This window comes from Mycteria americana, chromosome 2 (genome assembly GCF_035582795.1).
Source record: "Mycteria americana isolate JAX WOST 10 ecotype Jacksonville Zoo and Gardens chromosome 2, USCA_MyAme_1.0, whole genome shotgun sequence".
NCBI classification, from domain to species: domain Eukaryota; kingdom Metazoa; phylum Chordata; class Aves; order Ciconiiformes; family Ciconiidae; genus Mycteria; species Mycteria americana.
The window spans coordinates 24,052,339-24,069,757 of NC_134366.1; the positions used below are offsets into that span (position 1 = coordinate 24,052,339).

Below are 17,419 nucleotides of genomic sequence, written 5' to 3' on the forward strand. Positions count from 1 at the left end.
TTGTATGCTACAAGTTATAATTGTAATGTGAATATTGCTAGGCTCAAAAAAGCTTGCTATAGACTATGAACAGGCAAATGAAAAATGAATAACTTATAAATGTGTTGCATTGTGTAGAATGCATTGCATTAGCATAGTAAATAATGAACATGAATAACTGGTTTCTCTGTGCTTTGATTTAGGTCATGTACCTGCCAATTTCTGCAAAACTTAGCAAATTAAATACAATACATTCCAGTTAGTCTTGTGCAACAAAAATTGAACAATTCAGTTAGTATGTTTGGAATTAATTATAGCCTCTTGATATCATGAAAGTCTTATAGTAATGCCAATGGAAATCATCCTGTGTGTTTTGATTTGCTAGAAAACAGCTTGGGTGTTGACTACATGCTCAAGGATTTTTCTTATTTGACCATGATGAACCAGAAGGGACTTCTGCAGACAGCCTTATACAAAGGTGGTTTGCTGAAGTTCAACATAAGGAACCCAACTTTGCCAATAGTATTAGAAGGATGATCTCTGTAGGCTGTCTCAAGAATTAGTGGGAACAGAGACTCTTCTCCAGATCTTTCCCAGGAAGATATTCAGACCCTGTCTTTGATCATTAGCAGAGCCTAGGAGACTTGCTAACTTAGGGAGTATCTTAGGTAGCTAAATACAGATCTCAGTGAAGATCTTTTTAGGAAAAGGAAAGGAAAACTTGAAAGGTATGACTTGGGAACTGCTGATTCCTAGGTCGGCTCTCTTTCTGCTAATAATTACTCCTTCTTTTTTACACACATAGCTTTACTGTAAGAGTCTGCGCAGACTTTGAAGGTCATAGTATTTCAGATGAGATAGGTAAGAAATGTTTTATATTCTTATAATTTACTCTGGCCCACTCAATTTCAGATGTATCTTTTTCTTACACCTTGAAAGACGATAGGAGTGAGATCCTCCTAAGGCAAGAAAATACAGTTAAAAAGATATATATGTGTATGTATATATATATATATAAACCACAAAGCTTTTGTTATTCACTTGAATGATTTTTTATTCAGTTTAAGCCATTTTCCAAATAAGACCAAGAATGTACCCTGTTGGAGAATGTTCTGTTTAGAAAAAAAAAAAAAAAAAAAGAAAGAGACATAAATCCTGTACATGTATGATGTGTAAATAAAATTAGAAAGTTTAAATTACATGTATTCCATACTTTGGATCAAAAACCAATGTGCTGCTAAACAGGCACTTAAAGCATGGATTAGCTTTATTTGTAAACTTTGTTAGAGTAATTAACTATAGTATATAATGAATTGTTTACTATTTTTTCTTTCCATGTTAAAGAAATAAATATTTGATTTACTTGTATCCTTTAGTGCTGAAAGGTGAATTGCAATTAGATTCATTGAAACAGAAAGGAGCTGTTAAGAGGACACTCTTCTTTGATTACCATCAGTCACATCATTACTTCTCCATTGTGACAGAAAGACAGAAACAGCTTCATTGCCAGGACTTTCTTGTTTATCTCAGAGTAAGTTGTTTAAAATATTTTGGACTGTCATCATCATTTGAGTAATATCAGGCATTTAAAGATAATAATAAAAAAAATGAGCCACTGGAAAAGGAAGAACAATTTCCATTGTTCTAGGATCCCCAAATTACAGAAATGTGAGATAAGAAAGGCCTCATCTGGGTGTCCAGAACATTCTTCTACCTAAAATTTCGTATGTAAATCTTTGGCTCATCTTTTATCAATGTAAGTATGAAAAAAAGACTTTCTTTGAAGAAAAGTATACAGTTCCTCTGTGTACAAATACATTCATTTAGTGCTCTTCTGGAATTTCTGGTTAAATACTGCATCTCGTGATACAAAAGTGCAAGGCTGCTCTCCCTATACTATTCACAGTGGGATAATCAACTAAATATTTTAAATGTCATGCCAATTCAGTTTCAACAGATATTTTAAAGGAGTGTCAGCAGCAATATTGGCCTAAAATTCATATATTTTAAAAAATATTTTTAGGACATTTTTAAAAGTTTTTAGAAAAATTAAAACTGTGGAACTGAAGTTCTGAAGGAGAAAAGGTCATTGGTTACTCACTTGCAGCTGGAACAACCTTATGCAATTGAAGCAGATTCCAAGGCTGGTCCTAGAAATGCAGTGGGAGGTGAAATGGAGGAATCTCAAGCAGTATGTAAGGAAGTATCTAGGCAATAAAGGTAGTGGAGTTTTACCATTGCTAATCCATATAAATTCTTGGTTATGGAACAAACCAACAATATTACCTCCACAAATCCACACATGCCCTCCCTCCATTCCAAAAGGAAGGAGGGCAGTAGCTGATAGGAGTTGGTTCTGTGTGTCTCTTTTTAAACAGCTTCATTTTAGGCTAATGCTTTGAAAAAATTCTGAGTCTACTCAGCTCAGCCAGCTTCTTCCAGATGTGGGGCTGTGGAGGCAATGTGTTCTGGGCATTCCAGTTACTGGTGAGTCACTTTGCTTTCCTAATGATATTACGTACAGCCAGAATTTGGCCAGCAGCTGTCAAAGAACCATATCTTTACCTTCAATAAAGACTAAAGTCTGAATCTGTTGCCATATCATACTAATCTGAAATAATTATACTAAACCACTGGTTTTTATTATGTGATTGTCACTCACAGGATGAAACAGAATTTAGAGATAAATTATCTCCCATCAATATAAACTTGAATTATAGTTTGGATGAATCCAGTTTTGAAGATAGCTTGACTGTGAAGCCAATACTAAACTATTACCAGAAAAGCTCAGTAACGGAACAGGTATGAATTTTGCATGCCACATTTTCTGTATATAAACGTGAAAGCATTTACAAATACTACGTGTGTCATCTTCCTTAAAACAGAATATCATGCCCAGAAATTACACAACAAGGATTTAATTAATTCAAAATGTAAATTGAATATAAATATAGAACCAGGCAGGCCTTTAAAGCATTTCCAAAACTTTGTTGTGTTCATAGTTTTGATTATATTCTAGAATATGTAAGCCAAGTTAGTGTGGGAAAGGGCCTGAAAGATGATATTGTTCTGTTAAGGACGTAGTTGACAGTCTAAATAGTCTCCAACTACTCATGTGGAAAGGAACTTCTAGAAAGGAGAAAAAGATTAATTCACTAGGGCAAGGCTAGCGATATTTAAGTTATTTAGATTAGTGATATTTAAGACATTTAGGTTAGTGATATTTAATGAAGTGATTTGGACTTTGAAGCATGTACTAACTGTATTATAATTTTTTTATTTTGCAATAATAAAGGCTTACATTCTGGTTGACTGCGGGGAGGACAACTTGTGCATTCCTGACTTGCAGCTTTCTGCTATGCCGTAAGTTAAATAAAATAAACGATGCTGTATATAACAAAATCCAGACACTTGTAACTGCTTTAACAGAATGAAATATGTAGAACGCAGTTCTGTTGTTTGGTATAGCTACGCATTCTTACCTGATTTCCAGATTTTAATTGGTGCATCCATTTCATCTAGAAAACCAAGCAATGGAGAAATATACAGTTAAAAAATGTATCTTTGTCAGACACATTCATGGTGTTTAACAGTTAACATAGAAAATATAGTTTGCAAGTGTTTGTTAGGAGTGATTCTAGTTCTCTGAATGCCAAGAGATAATACAAATTGTTGTTCAAAGGAGATTTTAAATTTGTTTATTTCAGTGTGCCAGTGACTTTGAACTTGGGACACAATTCTCCTGAACTCAGTATACAGTGAAGTAAATGAATCTCAGAATAAAAGAATTTCAAAACATGGCAACAATTCCTCCTATGGTGGGAGAAATATGCCAAGCAGGACAAGTGGGGAACCTCTGACAGTTACCTGACTCTGTGCCATCAAAATCAGTACATAGGTGTAAAGGGCACAGTGCTGTTGCAGGTCTCAGGAGATCTTCTGTCATTGTTCATTTCACAATGGGTGTGAGAGGAAAACTGGAATCCCACTACATTTGTGCCCTCCCGAAAATGATGCTGATGGGTCCCTGTGGCAAGTAATTCCTCCACTAGATACTTCTTTCTGGTTAGAAAGTAGTAAGGCTCTGAAATTTTATACAAGTAACATTCAAGTTCTGTGGTAGCCCACTTTGATTGTCCATGGTGGTGTTTTCTCTTGACCTCTTTCCTACCCAGATGCTGGCACACTTTTCCATGGGGTCATTTTTTATGAAAAAGTTTTATTCTGTGTTTTCACAGAATATTTTCCAGAACAGATGCTATGAGAGCAAAATGTCCTTCTGCTTTATTCATAAATAGTAATTGTGCATGTTTTAACTCCTGACAAGTAGTATGTTCTATATAGAGATAAAGATCAGCTAATAATTGGAGAAGAAAACTGTGTCATGCTCATAATAAATCCAAGGAATGATGGGGAAGGAGCCTATGAAGCTGAGCTACATATAAAGATTCCACCTGAAGCAGATTACACTGGGGTTGAACGCAACAACAAGGTAAATGAAAATCAAAATGTTAGCGATAACAAAGCAGAAGAACTGAGAGCAAGGTCAACCTACATAGGCTATACCAGCTGAAAGCAGCAAGTAGAGAGGTGCCTCTTAGGCAAGGAGATTCCGTCGACCATGAGCTATCCTTGCTCACAGTCGAGGCTAAAGATTAGCCATGTCACCAGAAAATGGGAAGGTCAGGACCATTCTGTTCAGAGCCAGCTCAGGTCCAGCTCCTTGCTATTAACTTAGTTATACCACACAAATACTGTCACATTTCTCCTAGAGCTAGAAGTGTTCACATCATTGAGATTTTGAACCAGTAAACCCTACCAGTAGCAGGGACTGATAGTGCAGAATTCCCTGAGTGCTTCCAACCTTGGATTCCGTTGTACCAGCTCTCAGTCAGAGTTAATGAGCCCTACTGAACCCCAGACACTTGGACACCTCTGTCTCATGCTCCCAGCACACCAGTATTTTACCATTATTAAGGGTATCCCAGTCTCTGATAATCCTGAATAGCTGAACATTAACTGCAGTATAAACTTGACAAAGTTGATTTCCTTTGTAGTCAATTATTTTATCTCATGTATAGGCCAAAAAAGCAGTTATAATGTAAAATGTGCCAGTGTTCACAGAAGGACTAATGTTGACTGAAGTCCTGCTGAGCTGTACTGAACATACAGCGTTTCCTTTTTGGGGCTGTTTGTTTTTTAAGAGTGAAGACGAAACACTATCCTGCAAACAAGCAGAGTGTTCATGTATTCTCTGTTGGACAGCAAGTCTGAATCGCCTCATCTGCACATAAATCTCCCAAGCTGTTGCAACATGAGCTTGCTTTTTTCTGTCAGTGCCTGAAATGTTCAGAAGGGCCTTAAGGGTGAAAGTGGGAGAAAGCAAGTTAATTTCCCTTCTAAAGGCAAATGTTTTTAAGGAAGTTGAAAGTAACTTACAAGGTATTTCCTTATTCTCCTTCTGTCGGTGTCTTTATTAAGGGGCTTTTAACCAACTTTGAAAAAAATGACAAGAATTAATGATGTCACCGAAGATGAGCATATGGAAATTCTCTGCAACCTCACTTCGCAGAAGCATATCTTTCTACACAAAACAAATAAGTAAAGACATCAGCCTCTTTCTGTTGTCTGTTTCTTTTGTTCTCTTAGCATAGCCTCTGTTTTTTCAGACTGTGATCTACGGAAATTAAGTTCTCTTTAATATACTACACCCAGTTGTATTTTTTCCTTTGTTGGTCTTTAGGAATCTTTGGCTGTTCTTTTGGCCATTGCCAAGGATTTCAGGGGAGGCACTTATTCCAAAACCTACAGCACGTATTAGCATGTATCTGTCATTTGGACTGGACAGAAATCACTCGGGGCTTTTCATTATTTTAGGAAAAATTGAATTTTGTAGTGCCAGCAGGGTAGACTCATGGGGAAAGAGAAGGAAAAAAGAGGTGGGAGATTCTGGTGCTTTGGAAGAATAAGGAGAAGCTAGAATGGGTTAGGAAAGAGTGTTAATGTTCTTTTTCTTTTGAAAATAAATTTTTAAAAGCCCAGGAAACGTAATGCAACTTTTTAATTTTCTTCAGATTTTGTGGAAGATAAAATACATTTTTGACAAGTCCAATTCTGAATCTTTCTGGATTTATAGAAAAATTGCCTTTGTTTTGCCCACATTTACTTAGTTCACTACAACACATAATTTATTTCATATTCTCTTACTTTTCATACTTATTCCATTCAGAGAGATGTCATTATGTTCTTAGTGTCTTCCCTTCCACATTGCAGGTACAGTTTTCACAAGGATTACATATGGTATTGAAAGCAAGTTTATTCTTTCTATTGTTTTTAAACTGTAAATGTGTATTTTTTAAAACTATGGTCTTCATTATATTATGGTTCCATTAAATAAACTAAACAATTCACTTCTAAGTGCATTTGGAAAAGAAATTGATATTGTAATTTTCTTCAAAAAGACAAAGCTAAAACTTGCTGGCATTTAACTGCTAGTGGAGGTTGGCTCTTGTATGTATTCAGTTGCTTTTCTGTACTGCTATATGTCACCTAAAACTGCTGTGAACATGACAAGGAAGAATATACAATCTTTGTAATTTAAAAAGAAAATTTAGAATGGAAAACCGCATTTTTAAACTCAGAAATTCTTTCATATCCTTCCTGTTCTGTTTTCTCATTCAATTCATTCTGTCTAAATTAAGTAATTTGACCACTCAAAACAAAAATTAGCAGGTTTTTTCAGCTTTCTTCCCCAGAATGATCAGAATCCTAGGTATCAGAAGTTCATGTGTTACCAGGATGACCAAATTCTTAGGGGTCATAGTATGTATAAATGAGTATAAATTAAAGAGGGACTCAATTAATTCAACCTATAGGGCTTTAAAAAAATATGGCAATTTTAACTGCTTGACAAGAGCACAGAAGAAATTATCATCACACTGGTATGCAGTAAACACTGAGGTATATGGAAAAAAGGTCTCTCAGCCTGTCGGTACTTTGAGGCATGGACCATAGATGAAAGTTAACATGTTGCTGTCAGTTGCAGTGGAGTCAGGATTTCACTTCTTATTTTTGTGTTTCCGCTGCACCCGGCCAGTGGGGCATCTGTGATTGCTCCTGAAATGCACTAAATTTAATACAGAGTAACTTCAGCAGACAGGTGGATTTGTGGTAGAGCCTGTTGCAGTCATGCTCTTAAAGCTCTGCATCTAAGGATTTCATCGACTCTTCGATGTAGCAGTGTTTACAATTCTCTGTGTAGCTGTTTTTATCCAAACTGCAGAATTCCTTATATTAAGGCAGAGATGATATTCACCTCAGAGCCAGCAAACACATAGACTGAGAGCAGAATAAATGTAATGAGCTGAATAAATCACTTGATACATTTCTGATGGAACTGAAAAATCTTTAGATTCAAATCATCCTATTATGCTGCCATCATTTCAAAGTAACTATACTCATAGAGGATATTAGGCTACTTTATTATGGGGCTACTCTGGATTTAGTCTATCTAATAGAGAAACAAATTTATCCCTTAGGTGCTTCCTGTCCAACCTGATTTTTTTGGAACCATTTATTGGGTTATTCTATATCATTTGAATTACACTCAGAAAGTGTTAAAGTCAACAACTTAACTGAAAATTCACTTGCCTTCTACCTCTTCCCTTCGGCTTTATGGAATACAATGTTTGACCTGCCTCAGTTGTCATTATCTTGTTATCTCAGGCCTGATTCTGTAGCATATTGTACAAAGACTGTGTAACCATATCAAAAGAGTAGCATTTTGCAGAGATGTACATGATCATATGCAAGTGGAGAGCCAAGTGAACATGTGTGATCTTAAAGTCTGAGGCCAAGGGTAAAATTTTCAGGTTTCATTGATGCTTGCACATACTGATACTTCCTTCAGTCAAAAGCTGATTAATGAAATACAATGACTTACAATGAAATCAAATGTGTTATTCATTAGTTGTATTGTGGAAACATATAGATGCTCCAGAGATCAGGTAAATGAGTAAATTACCACAGCTTTACAAGTTACTGGAAACCTGTTGGCTTTTAATAACTCTCCATATGCAGTAGGTGTGGAGTTACTGGAATTAGCTGCAATGAAAAAAGTATAACCTTGTTACATTACCTCACATTTCCATGGGCAGCAGTAGGTCCAGAGAGAGTATATACTTGCTGTATGGTACGTTCTTACACTACAATAGGATGGTTGTGTGTTTGAACCCCAAGCTATTGCCTGAATACTTTGCACTAATCCTTTGCCCAGTGAAAAAGCCCCATATTGAACAGCTCAGTCCTGCCTTAGTAGCAATGGCTGGAACCGAAATTCACATAGAATAATTAGTAGAAGTAAATCAGGCAAATACAAAACCCTAATGGGTATTTGTTCCACACCAAAAACATATACTTTGGAATAACTGTCTCTGCTCAGGCTGGGAACTGCAGAGTTGTTGCAGATCATAGCCAGATTTATATTGCAATGGATAAGCTTTGAGCCATTATATACTCTGTATTATATACATTATATACATTGTATACTCTTCACTGGGTAAAAAAACGGCTGGATGGCTGGGCCCAAAGAGTGGTGGTGAATGGAGTTAAATCCAGTTGGCGGCCAGTCACAAGTGGTGTTCCCCAGGGCTCAGTACTGGGGCCAGTTCTGTTTAATATCTTTATCAATGATCTGGATGAAGGGATCGAGTGCAGCCTCAGTAAGTTTGCAGACAACACCGAGTTGGGCGGCAGTGTTGATCTCCTTGAGGGTAGGAAGGCTCTACAGAGGGATGTGGACAGGCTGGATCCGTGGGCCAAGGCCAGTTGTATGAGATTCAACAAGACTAAGTGCCAGGTCCTACGCTTGGATCACAACAACCCCATGCAATGCTACAGGCTTGGGGAAGAGTGGCTGGAAAGCTGCCAGGCAGAGAAGGACCTGGGAGTGTTGGTTGACAGCCACCTGAATATGAGCTGACAGTGTGCCCAGGTGGCCAAGAAGACCAATGGCATCCTGGCTTGTATCAGAAATAGTGTGGCCAGCAGGACTGGGGAAGTGATCGTCCCCCTGTACTCGGCACTGGTGAGGCCACACCTCAAATACTGTGTTCAGTTTTGGGCCCCTCACTACAAGAAAGACATTGAGGTGCTGGAACGTGTCCAGAGAAGGGCAACAAAGCTGGTGAAGGGTCTAGAGCAAAAGTCTGATGAGGAGTGGCTGAGGGAACTGGGGTTGTTTAGCCTGGAGAAGCAGAGGCTGAGGGGAGACCTTATCAGTCTCTACAGCTACCTGAAAGGAGGTTGTAGCGAGGTGGGTGTCAGTCTCTTCTCCCAGGTAACAAGCCGTAGGACAAGAGGAAATGGCCTCAAGCTGCACCAGGGGAGGTTTAGATTGGATACTGGGAAAAATTTCTTCACCAAAAGGGTTGTCAAGCATTGGAACAGGTTGCCCAGGGAAGTGGTTGAGTCACCATCCCTGGAGGTATTTAAAAGACGTGTAGATGTGGTGCTTAGTGACATGGTTTAGTGGTGGACTTGGCAGTGCTAGTTTAACGGTTGGACTTGATGATCTTAAAGGTCTTTTCCAACCTAAATGATTCTATGATTATCCCCATGCCTTTCTGAACTAAAGCATGACACTCTCCTAAAATACCAAAAAGACCTGAAACCTTCTTGTCTTACCTGAAAATTCTTAGAATAAGTATATGGTGGCTGGCTACATGAGATATGATTTGAGCCTTGTGAGGACAAACACTAGTTCTTCATACATCAGCTATATGAGGAGCTCGATTCTGGCACCTGGTACCTAACCCATCCACTTTTTCTCAGAAAATAAGATTGGAAGATGTTGATCAAGGAAAGAAAGGAGGTGTTTTACTCTGCAGCCTATTGTGCTTAACTATTCTGGCATCAATTAGTAATTCATCACTAAGACCACCAGAAAGAGTTTCAAGTTTGTACGCTGCCTGGATTACTTAAAGCATCCAATCATTTTCTAGTTAAAATGCACCCTGGGAGCACACGTGTTAATTGTTGGGGTTTTCCTTCTGCTCAACACTGCCAAAAAGACCATGTGTTGCTATAAAAATACAAATTGCTACCAGTGGCAGGTAGAAGGGTTTTGTGGCAAAACCTTCCCATCTGGCTGAGTTACACATGAACTCAATGATACTGACAATACTGGTGTATAAGTATCTGCTCTTGCTTCCTGCCTGGTTTTAATTTTCCTGTTTTATAGTTAAGCACCTAAAAAAGGTGATCAGTGAAAAAACAAAGGCAATAAATCTCAGTATTGAAGAAATTCTACCACAGCCGACCCTTTGTCACATCTTTAGGCTGTACAAATTAACTTTTGTGATGCTGGTCATATAAATTCTGTGCCATTAATCATTTTCAGTCTAAGAGCATAGCCTCCAAAGTGAAGAAAATCTACTTGCAAAACTCCTCTATTTGCTCAGCGTTTGAGGGACAAAAAATTGCATGATAAGGGCTGATTTACTCTGTACTGGTGTGTGATACAGCATTAATAAAGAAACTACCTGCAAAATATCAAATTTAGATGCATATTTATTTTCTAACATTTAGACCTCAATTTCCCCCCCCGCAAAACAAAATCAAAACCCACACATCAAGCTAAAATGAACAGTTTTCCAGACAAGTTTGGTTTCAGCTGTGTTAACACCCTCTCTTCTCCCATGTGTTGCTTCCCACCTCTAATTAACCAGCTGGAAAGTGTAAAAATCCCCCGCTTCCAACCCTAGAACGGCTCGGAGAGGCTAGTAGGGCACTGGACGTGCTGTGTAACAAACTTTGTTTCCTCCTAGCAAATTGTAAAAGTGTCAGTATACAGTAAGGTGTGTACTGAGGGCATGCTTCACATGGGCTCCTTTTAGGACATGCCCTATCTTTTCTTTTAAGCTCAGGAAATGGTAAGGTTAGCATGTCCATGCTGGCGTTTACAGATAGGAACAAATTGGTAGTCAGTGGTCTGGCGATTTCCCAGGTCTTTTTATATAAAGAGCATGACCTTGCATGTATTGCTTAATCTGTGAGAATCACAAATGAGAGGAAAGGTAGTGAGAGAGCCTTATAGCAACAACTAGCTGCATGCTGCTTTTACAAAGCTGGTTTACTTCTGCACATATATGGAAGTATTTTCTTTTATTGAATATGCCAGAGAGGAAAACGGAAAAAAAACCCCAAGCATTTTGTTGCTTTGTCTTACTCTGTATCTCCTAACTTCCACTATTCTATAACTGTTCTTCCTTTTATACAGTCTGTTTTGTTTACAGATGGTAACAACTAGTGATAAAGACTAAGGGGTTAAAAAAAAAATCCAAACCCAAAACGCAGGATACATTTTACATTAAGAGCTTTAGAGGGAAATTATATGAGTGTATCCTCAAAGTTGTCGAACAAAACTGCCTAAGAAATGTTAGGTACAAACTGGACTTTGAATGAATAGTTGCTGGAAGAACAGTTAAATTTTACTTACTGCTATAAACAAAAACCTTAATTTCCGATAATGTGAAAATCTATCTCCTTTGTTGTTAAATTATAAACACAGGTAACAGTTTATGTTTTTACAGAAGTATTTAATATTCTAAGTACTTTACCATGTGTTGGAAAATAAAGTTCTAGACTTGATCCATAATAAAGTTCTGCCGATGCCAGAATTTGACTACAGAGACTTCTAGTGATGGACAATACAGCTATTGCAATTACTATGAGGCCTATTCTCCTCACCCAGTTTTGCCTACTCTTTTTTTCTCTGTTGAGTCATTATGGCTATAGGAATGATTCACCACAACAAAGCAGTATGTTAAAACTAGAAATAGAGTGATCTCATCATGGCTTTTAAGGTACTGGGAAACTTTCCTGTTTGTTTTTCCCTGGCATCAGTTTTCCCCCATTGTCTGACAATAACCAATTGAATGTTTTGATAAGTGCACTGAGCAGGTGTCTGAGATCAAAAGAAATGTCACAGCCAAAAAGGCATCACTTTCCGAACCAGATACATTTCACTCTGATCTCTGACCTCCATATTGGTGTCCTTTTGTTACAGGCACTGCGTGTATTGAGCTGTGATTACAAGATGGAAAATGAAACTAGAATGGTGGTTTGTGATCTTGGGAACCCCATGGTGGCTGGCGCAAACGTAAGGGAAAACCAAATGCATTTACTGATTTTTATCTAATTTATTTTAAAGGGGAGCAAATGGAAAACTATTCAATTAGCAGAATGTGTCCCAATAAGCAGGACCTAAACCAAATTATTTACTTGGACAGGAAATTGTTGGTGTAATAAGAGGCAGAACTGTGCTTCTGAAAAACTAACAATTTGTTGTTCTAAAGGATTAATGATGCTAGAGCCTGGCTTTTATTTCACTTACTCTAAAGAAAATGAGAGTGACTCAATTTAAGTCACAGAAGTTGCACTAGTATAATGAGAAGAGAATCCCAATCCATAATGTGAACTGTTTATTTCTCCCTTTTAGTATTCTTTCTACTAAAGATATGTATATAAATGACAGCTTCTTTAGCCTGATTCTCATCTTGAGTGCATAAGGGTTGTCTTATCAGTTTATATCATGATTTATATCCATGAAAATGTGGTTGGAGTCAAGTTTTCCTTCAAGTTATTAATGTCATTCTAAACATTTTCCTAAGACAGATATTCATAAATCATACTACACATTAGATGGAACATTGGTAGCATTGTGTTTAGACAAAAATGGAACTAAATAGTGACTGACAATGGACAGCAGATAACGAATAAACATAGGTTTGGAGATAAAAAAGGTGCTACCCAATTCCACAATTGTCATCACTTGTCCCTATTTCATGACAAAACCTTTCAGGGCAATCCCAGAAGTGTTGAACTCAGCAATGTTCAGCCATGGATGCCCTTGCAGAGGAATCCTAGCACTGCTCATAAATTCATAAATGCTATGAATATTTAACTAAAAACAAATAATCCAAGCTTTTATAGCTTTTATACTTAGATAAACAGCTGTCCTAATAAAAATGAAGCAGTCAACAGCATGAACATATATGAGGAATAAACAACAGCTTTTAATTGAAAACTACCACTGTTTGCATTTCATATTGGGCCTGGGGCTTTGCAAAGAAACCAAAGCAAATCTCCTTAGTATTTTCAAAACCCCTGCTAAGTTAAGGTTTGGTCCTATGGAAGATCAGCATTTCACTCTTCAGACTCTCTACAGAGGGATCTTTTCCTGGTCTCTTACGATCTTGAAGCACTTCTGTCTGACCCTCGATAAAAGAACCAAATGGGTCATATGATAGGAGACTGGGAACTAGAATAAGCTTGTTTGGATCATAGGGTTAGCTTCAGATCAGTCATAGAGCTTTTGAAAGTGAGTGTGAGACCAGGTGTCTCATAATTAACTGCCTTCATGGTCACAAGCAGTCCCAGATAGACTCTTTGGGATTACAAGGAGCTGGAAACGATTGAAAAATGAACTCCAGGTGATCGATCCACTGGGAGCAGGAACCTGCCTGGTGAGGATCCTTCTCTGTAGAACTACTACGAACTAGAAGTCTGAAGGGGGTACTAGAAACATTTTCTGGGAAGGACTTTGCACTAAGGCAGCAGACTGGATAGATATTGGAGTCAATGAGTATAGAAAAGAGGGCTAAAAGGTTTTATAGTTTTTGTTTTATTCTACTAAATCAAACTCCTAAAAAGTAAGAGTAATTGAAAACATTTCTGAGGAATGGAGTTTTCACAATGGGATAATGGGAGGCAATGATGGGCCAAAGCACTAGAAAAATCCCAAGTCAAGGCAGATAATTTCTCTTACCAAAACCCAGCAAATTTAGATATCTGCTCAGTGGTTTCCTGGTTAGTCTCACGGCAGAAGCAAATTCTGAAGATACAGACAAAAGTGGACAAGAATCTTGTGGATGATTGGGGTGCAGTGGGGGAAAGGAGAGCATGAAAACCCATGGGTTTGGAAGAGAAAAGGAAGACTAAACACAAGAGACACTAACATTGTGTATCAAGCTAGGAGGAAATCTTTGTGGTTTGCCTATTGTCATACATAAGCAATGGAAAGGTTTGAGTGTGGAAGTATTAGACTACAGCCCCTCACACTCCTCCCTTTGAATCCAAAGCCCTGTTTCCACATCATCCTTGACCCAAAATGCTAGCAGTGTTGACTTCAGGAATGCTATTTGGTGGCCACTAAAGCAGTAGTACTCTCACCTGTCTCTTTATGAATTCTCACAGCATAACTAATCCTGTTTTTCTTCAGAATCAGCTCTAGGGCTGCCATAAATGCACTGTTACCAAATATTCCTAAGCAAAATACTTCATAAGGAGAGACTTAGAAGTAGCAGAATAAAACAGCAGGGTTCATAACGTGTAAAGGTATTCTGGCTTATAACAAAAGAATCCCACCCTTGAAAATTAAGGCATATGAAGACAGAGCATTACAAAGCCAGAAGGCAAAAGTGTTTGATTATAGTGAGTGAAAGCTTAAAGCCTAACTTTATCTTTGAAACCAGCTCTCCTGGAAGTTTAGTATAGGTGAATAGACTTGAGCTTTTTCAGTCCAAATGTATTTATGATGGCAAATGTACTTCCAACAGTGAAATACCAGCCCTTTGTACACATTGCATAAATCACAAAAGACTGCTCTGATCCATTTCCAATTTTGCAAAACAATTCTGCTCTGGCAGGAGATCAGTTATTCTCAAAATATTCGGTCAGAAAGGGACTCTTTGTGGAAGTTGTGAGGGAGTGGGAAGGGAGGGTTAGGTCAAAATCAAACATTCCTAAAACTCTTAACTATTGAGTCACTGTAATGACTTTTCAGCACCCTGAAATCCTAGAATTCTTGAACTCTTTAAGATCAGCTTCTGAGTATGAGGGTTATGTCAGGATTTTGTGATATAACCCATGGGATATTACTGCAGTGGGCTACAGAGTTGTCTGACACTTCACATGTTCAAAATGCGTTATTGTCATCAAAATTGGTATATCTCTGACTTTTTGAAAATCTGTGACCTTAAAATAATTTACTGACCACAAAAATTACTTAGCCTTTTCAGTAATATCTTTGTGGTTAAAAAAAGATAAAAAGATAAAAAAGAAGGTAAAAAGAAATGAGAAGGAAAATCACACCGTCATATAGCCCAGAATGCAAACTAAATGTCTGTGATACCATCTCACTTGCAAAGAGTGCTCGAAGTACTCCATGACACTGGAATGGATCAGACTGACAAGCTTCCTAATGCCTGTTCAGCGGCCTTAGCAAGTGAGATGTAGGTTTTATTATAAATTATGGCAGAACAATTTGGAAGTTAATAGAAATTAATAGAAACAAGGTTAGAAGACTGGGAGGCTTGGAAGATCTTGCCTGTTTCTTGGTATGTACCAAACTGATTCTCCAAGCACAGAGGCTTTATCTTTCATATGCACTGTAAGACATTTCAAAAAAAGCTAGCCCTCTGTCTCCCAGCATACTTGTAGATCCTGTCAAACATAATAACAGATTAAAGCTTATCGGTAACAGCAGAAATGTCATGTATTTCAAAGATAAATGATGTTACTAACATGGAAAATAATGCAATTGTAATGAAACTAACTTCACTAGGAAAATTTTAAATACAATTAAACTATTCTGATAAAATGAATGTCCTACTAAAATAAGGAGGTTGAGTGATTGCTAAGTTACAAACTCAAGTGAATTCAACTCCTTTGGTCTCAGTGAGTTTTCAGCAAGGGCATGTGAGAATCTTTGCTCCATTATTAGTAGTAGTGTCAAGGACTACTTGACATTAACAAAGTCATACGTCACACAACCATACAAAGGCAACATCTGCAGCTTATTAGACTTGTACAGTAGGAGTGTGTTTCGGTATTAAATAAGGGATTAAGCTTCAGGAGTATAATAGATCATCAAAACTGAAGTTCATGTCTGCTCTGAGGAAAATTTTATCTTTGGTTCATCAAATCTTTTTTCTGCTATAAGTGGAAACAAATGTATGTAGACTGATTAGTAAAAACAGTAAGAAAAATGCTGAATTCAATATTTGGAAATTTTTGTCTCAGAGGTTAAAAAAATCATGTTATATTTTTAAAGGTGAACAAAATATCAGTAAAGTTGTTAAAATCATCTCCAAAAAGTGGTCTTAAAAGTAGCTTACTTCTCTATTTAAGTCAGCTATTCAGCTTCTATTTAATTTAATGAGCATTATCTTTTAATCTTAAAGTTTTTACTTCCAAAAAGAGAGATTAGCTATAACTATGACATTAAAATGGTCAGAATTCAAAGATTTGAACTTGCCATTTCTTTTATGATGACAATATTGCTTTCAGCATAGGACAACTGAAAGAAGTAATTGAAACATGTTAGCTAAGTCTCGTTCTGGAGATGGATTAATATTCCATGATGCCCCACTGCAAGTGAGGAAAGAAGGAGAATTGAATGAAAATTTTTAAAAAATATTGCTTGGGAAAAAGGAACTGCTTAAACATCTGAAATGACATCCACAGAGGAAAATGCCTCCTCTTCAGCGATATTGAATCTAGGTCCCAAACATAAAACGCTACACTGCTATGTCGTTGCTGACAATGCTCCCCCAAGTATGTTAAGGAAAGTATGCCAAGCAGACAACTCTTTTTCTTCTCTCCCCCACCCCCGTAATCTAGTCAGATATTGGCAGAGATGAAGGAATGATGTCCTCATGTCCTAATGCCTTTTGATGAATTTCTCAGGAAGATTGTTTCTCCACATGGGCAATATGGCAATATGTAACCATCCTTTTTGAAAAAATGAAAGCACAGTGTGCAAGTTATCTGGCAGGAAATTCTACCATTAGGCAATAGGGGAGGTAGGGGGGAGTGAGAAGTTGTACAAGATTGCAGGCTGTAGACTTTGATGTCAGTCTCAATGCAAAATTCACATTTTAAAAATTACCAGATTTAAAACACATGCAGTTGAAATGAGGCAATTAAAACATTAATTTATACATTGCAGTACAATTTTATTAATTTAACGTGGAGGGCAGATGGCATCTCCCCCTGCTCTCCTGCCACTTGCGTACTGGGGCTGTAACTACATCCAACAAGAGGGTTACAGAGATCCCACCATATGCTATTGTATATTCCTTCTTTAGTTAGCCCTGCAATTCCATTTGCTCTTCTGAATTAGCTTGTTCTGCTTTACTCCATGCCCTGCCTGCAAAGCAAATGGAAATTATCAGAGGGAGGAAGCAAGGTCTACATAAACACAAGGGAGCACCAGTGGAAGCCCTTATCTCCTTCAGTTTTGGGAAATGTGTGTTTACCCTCTATCTTCTGTGGTCACACACTGCAAGTTGTGGCAAACTGAACTGCAAATACAACTTTGAAGTTGTATTCTTCTGAACTGGACTATGGCTCCCAGAAGCTGCAATGAAAAAACTCA

The 17,419-nt window shown here is 37.6% G+C and overlaps 1 protein-coding gene across 2 annotated transcripts in view; it reads left to right on the forward strand.

The window, feature by feature from the left end:
- ITGA8 (integrin subunit alpha 8) overlaps positions 1–17,419 on the forward strand; it is a 117,962-nt gene that overhangs the window by 54,889 nt on the left and 45,654 nt on the right. For both annotated transcript variants that reach the window (XM_075492725.1, XM_075492726.1), the window contains exons 16-21: positions 785–840; positions 1,356–1,510; positions 2,644–2,781; positions 3,275–3,342; positions 4,324–4,471; positions 12,047–12,139. In XM_075492725.1, the coding sequence (XP_075348840.1) occupies positions 785–840; positions 1,356–1,510; positions 2,644–2,781; positions 3,275–3,342; positions 4,324–4,471; positions 12,047–12,139 (658 nt within the window). The remainder of the gene's footprint in view (positions 1–784; positions 841–1,355; positions 1,511–2,643; positions 2,782–3,274; positions 3,343–4,323; positions 4,472–12,046; positions 12,140–17,419) is intronic.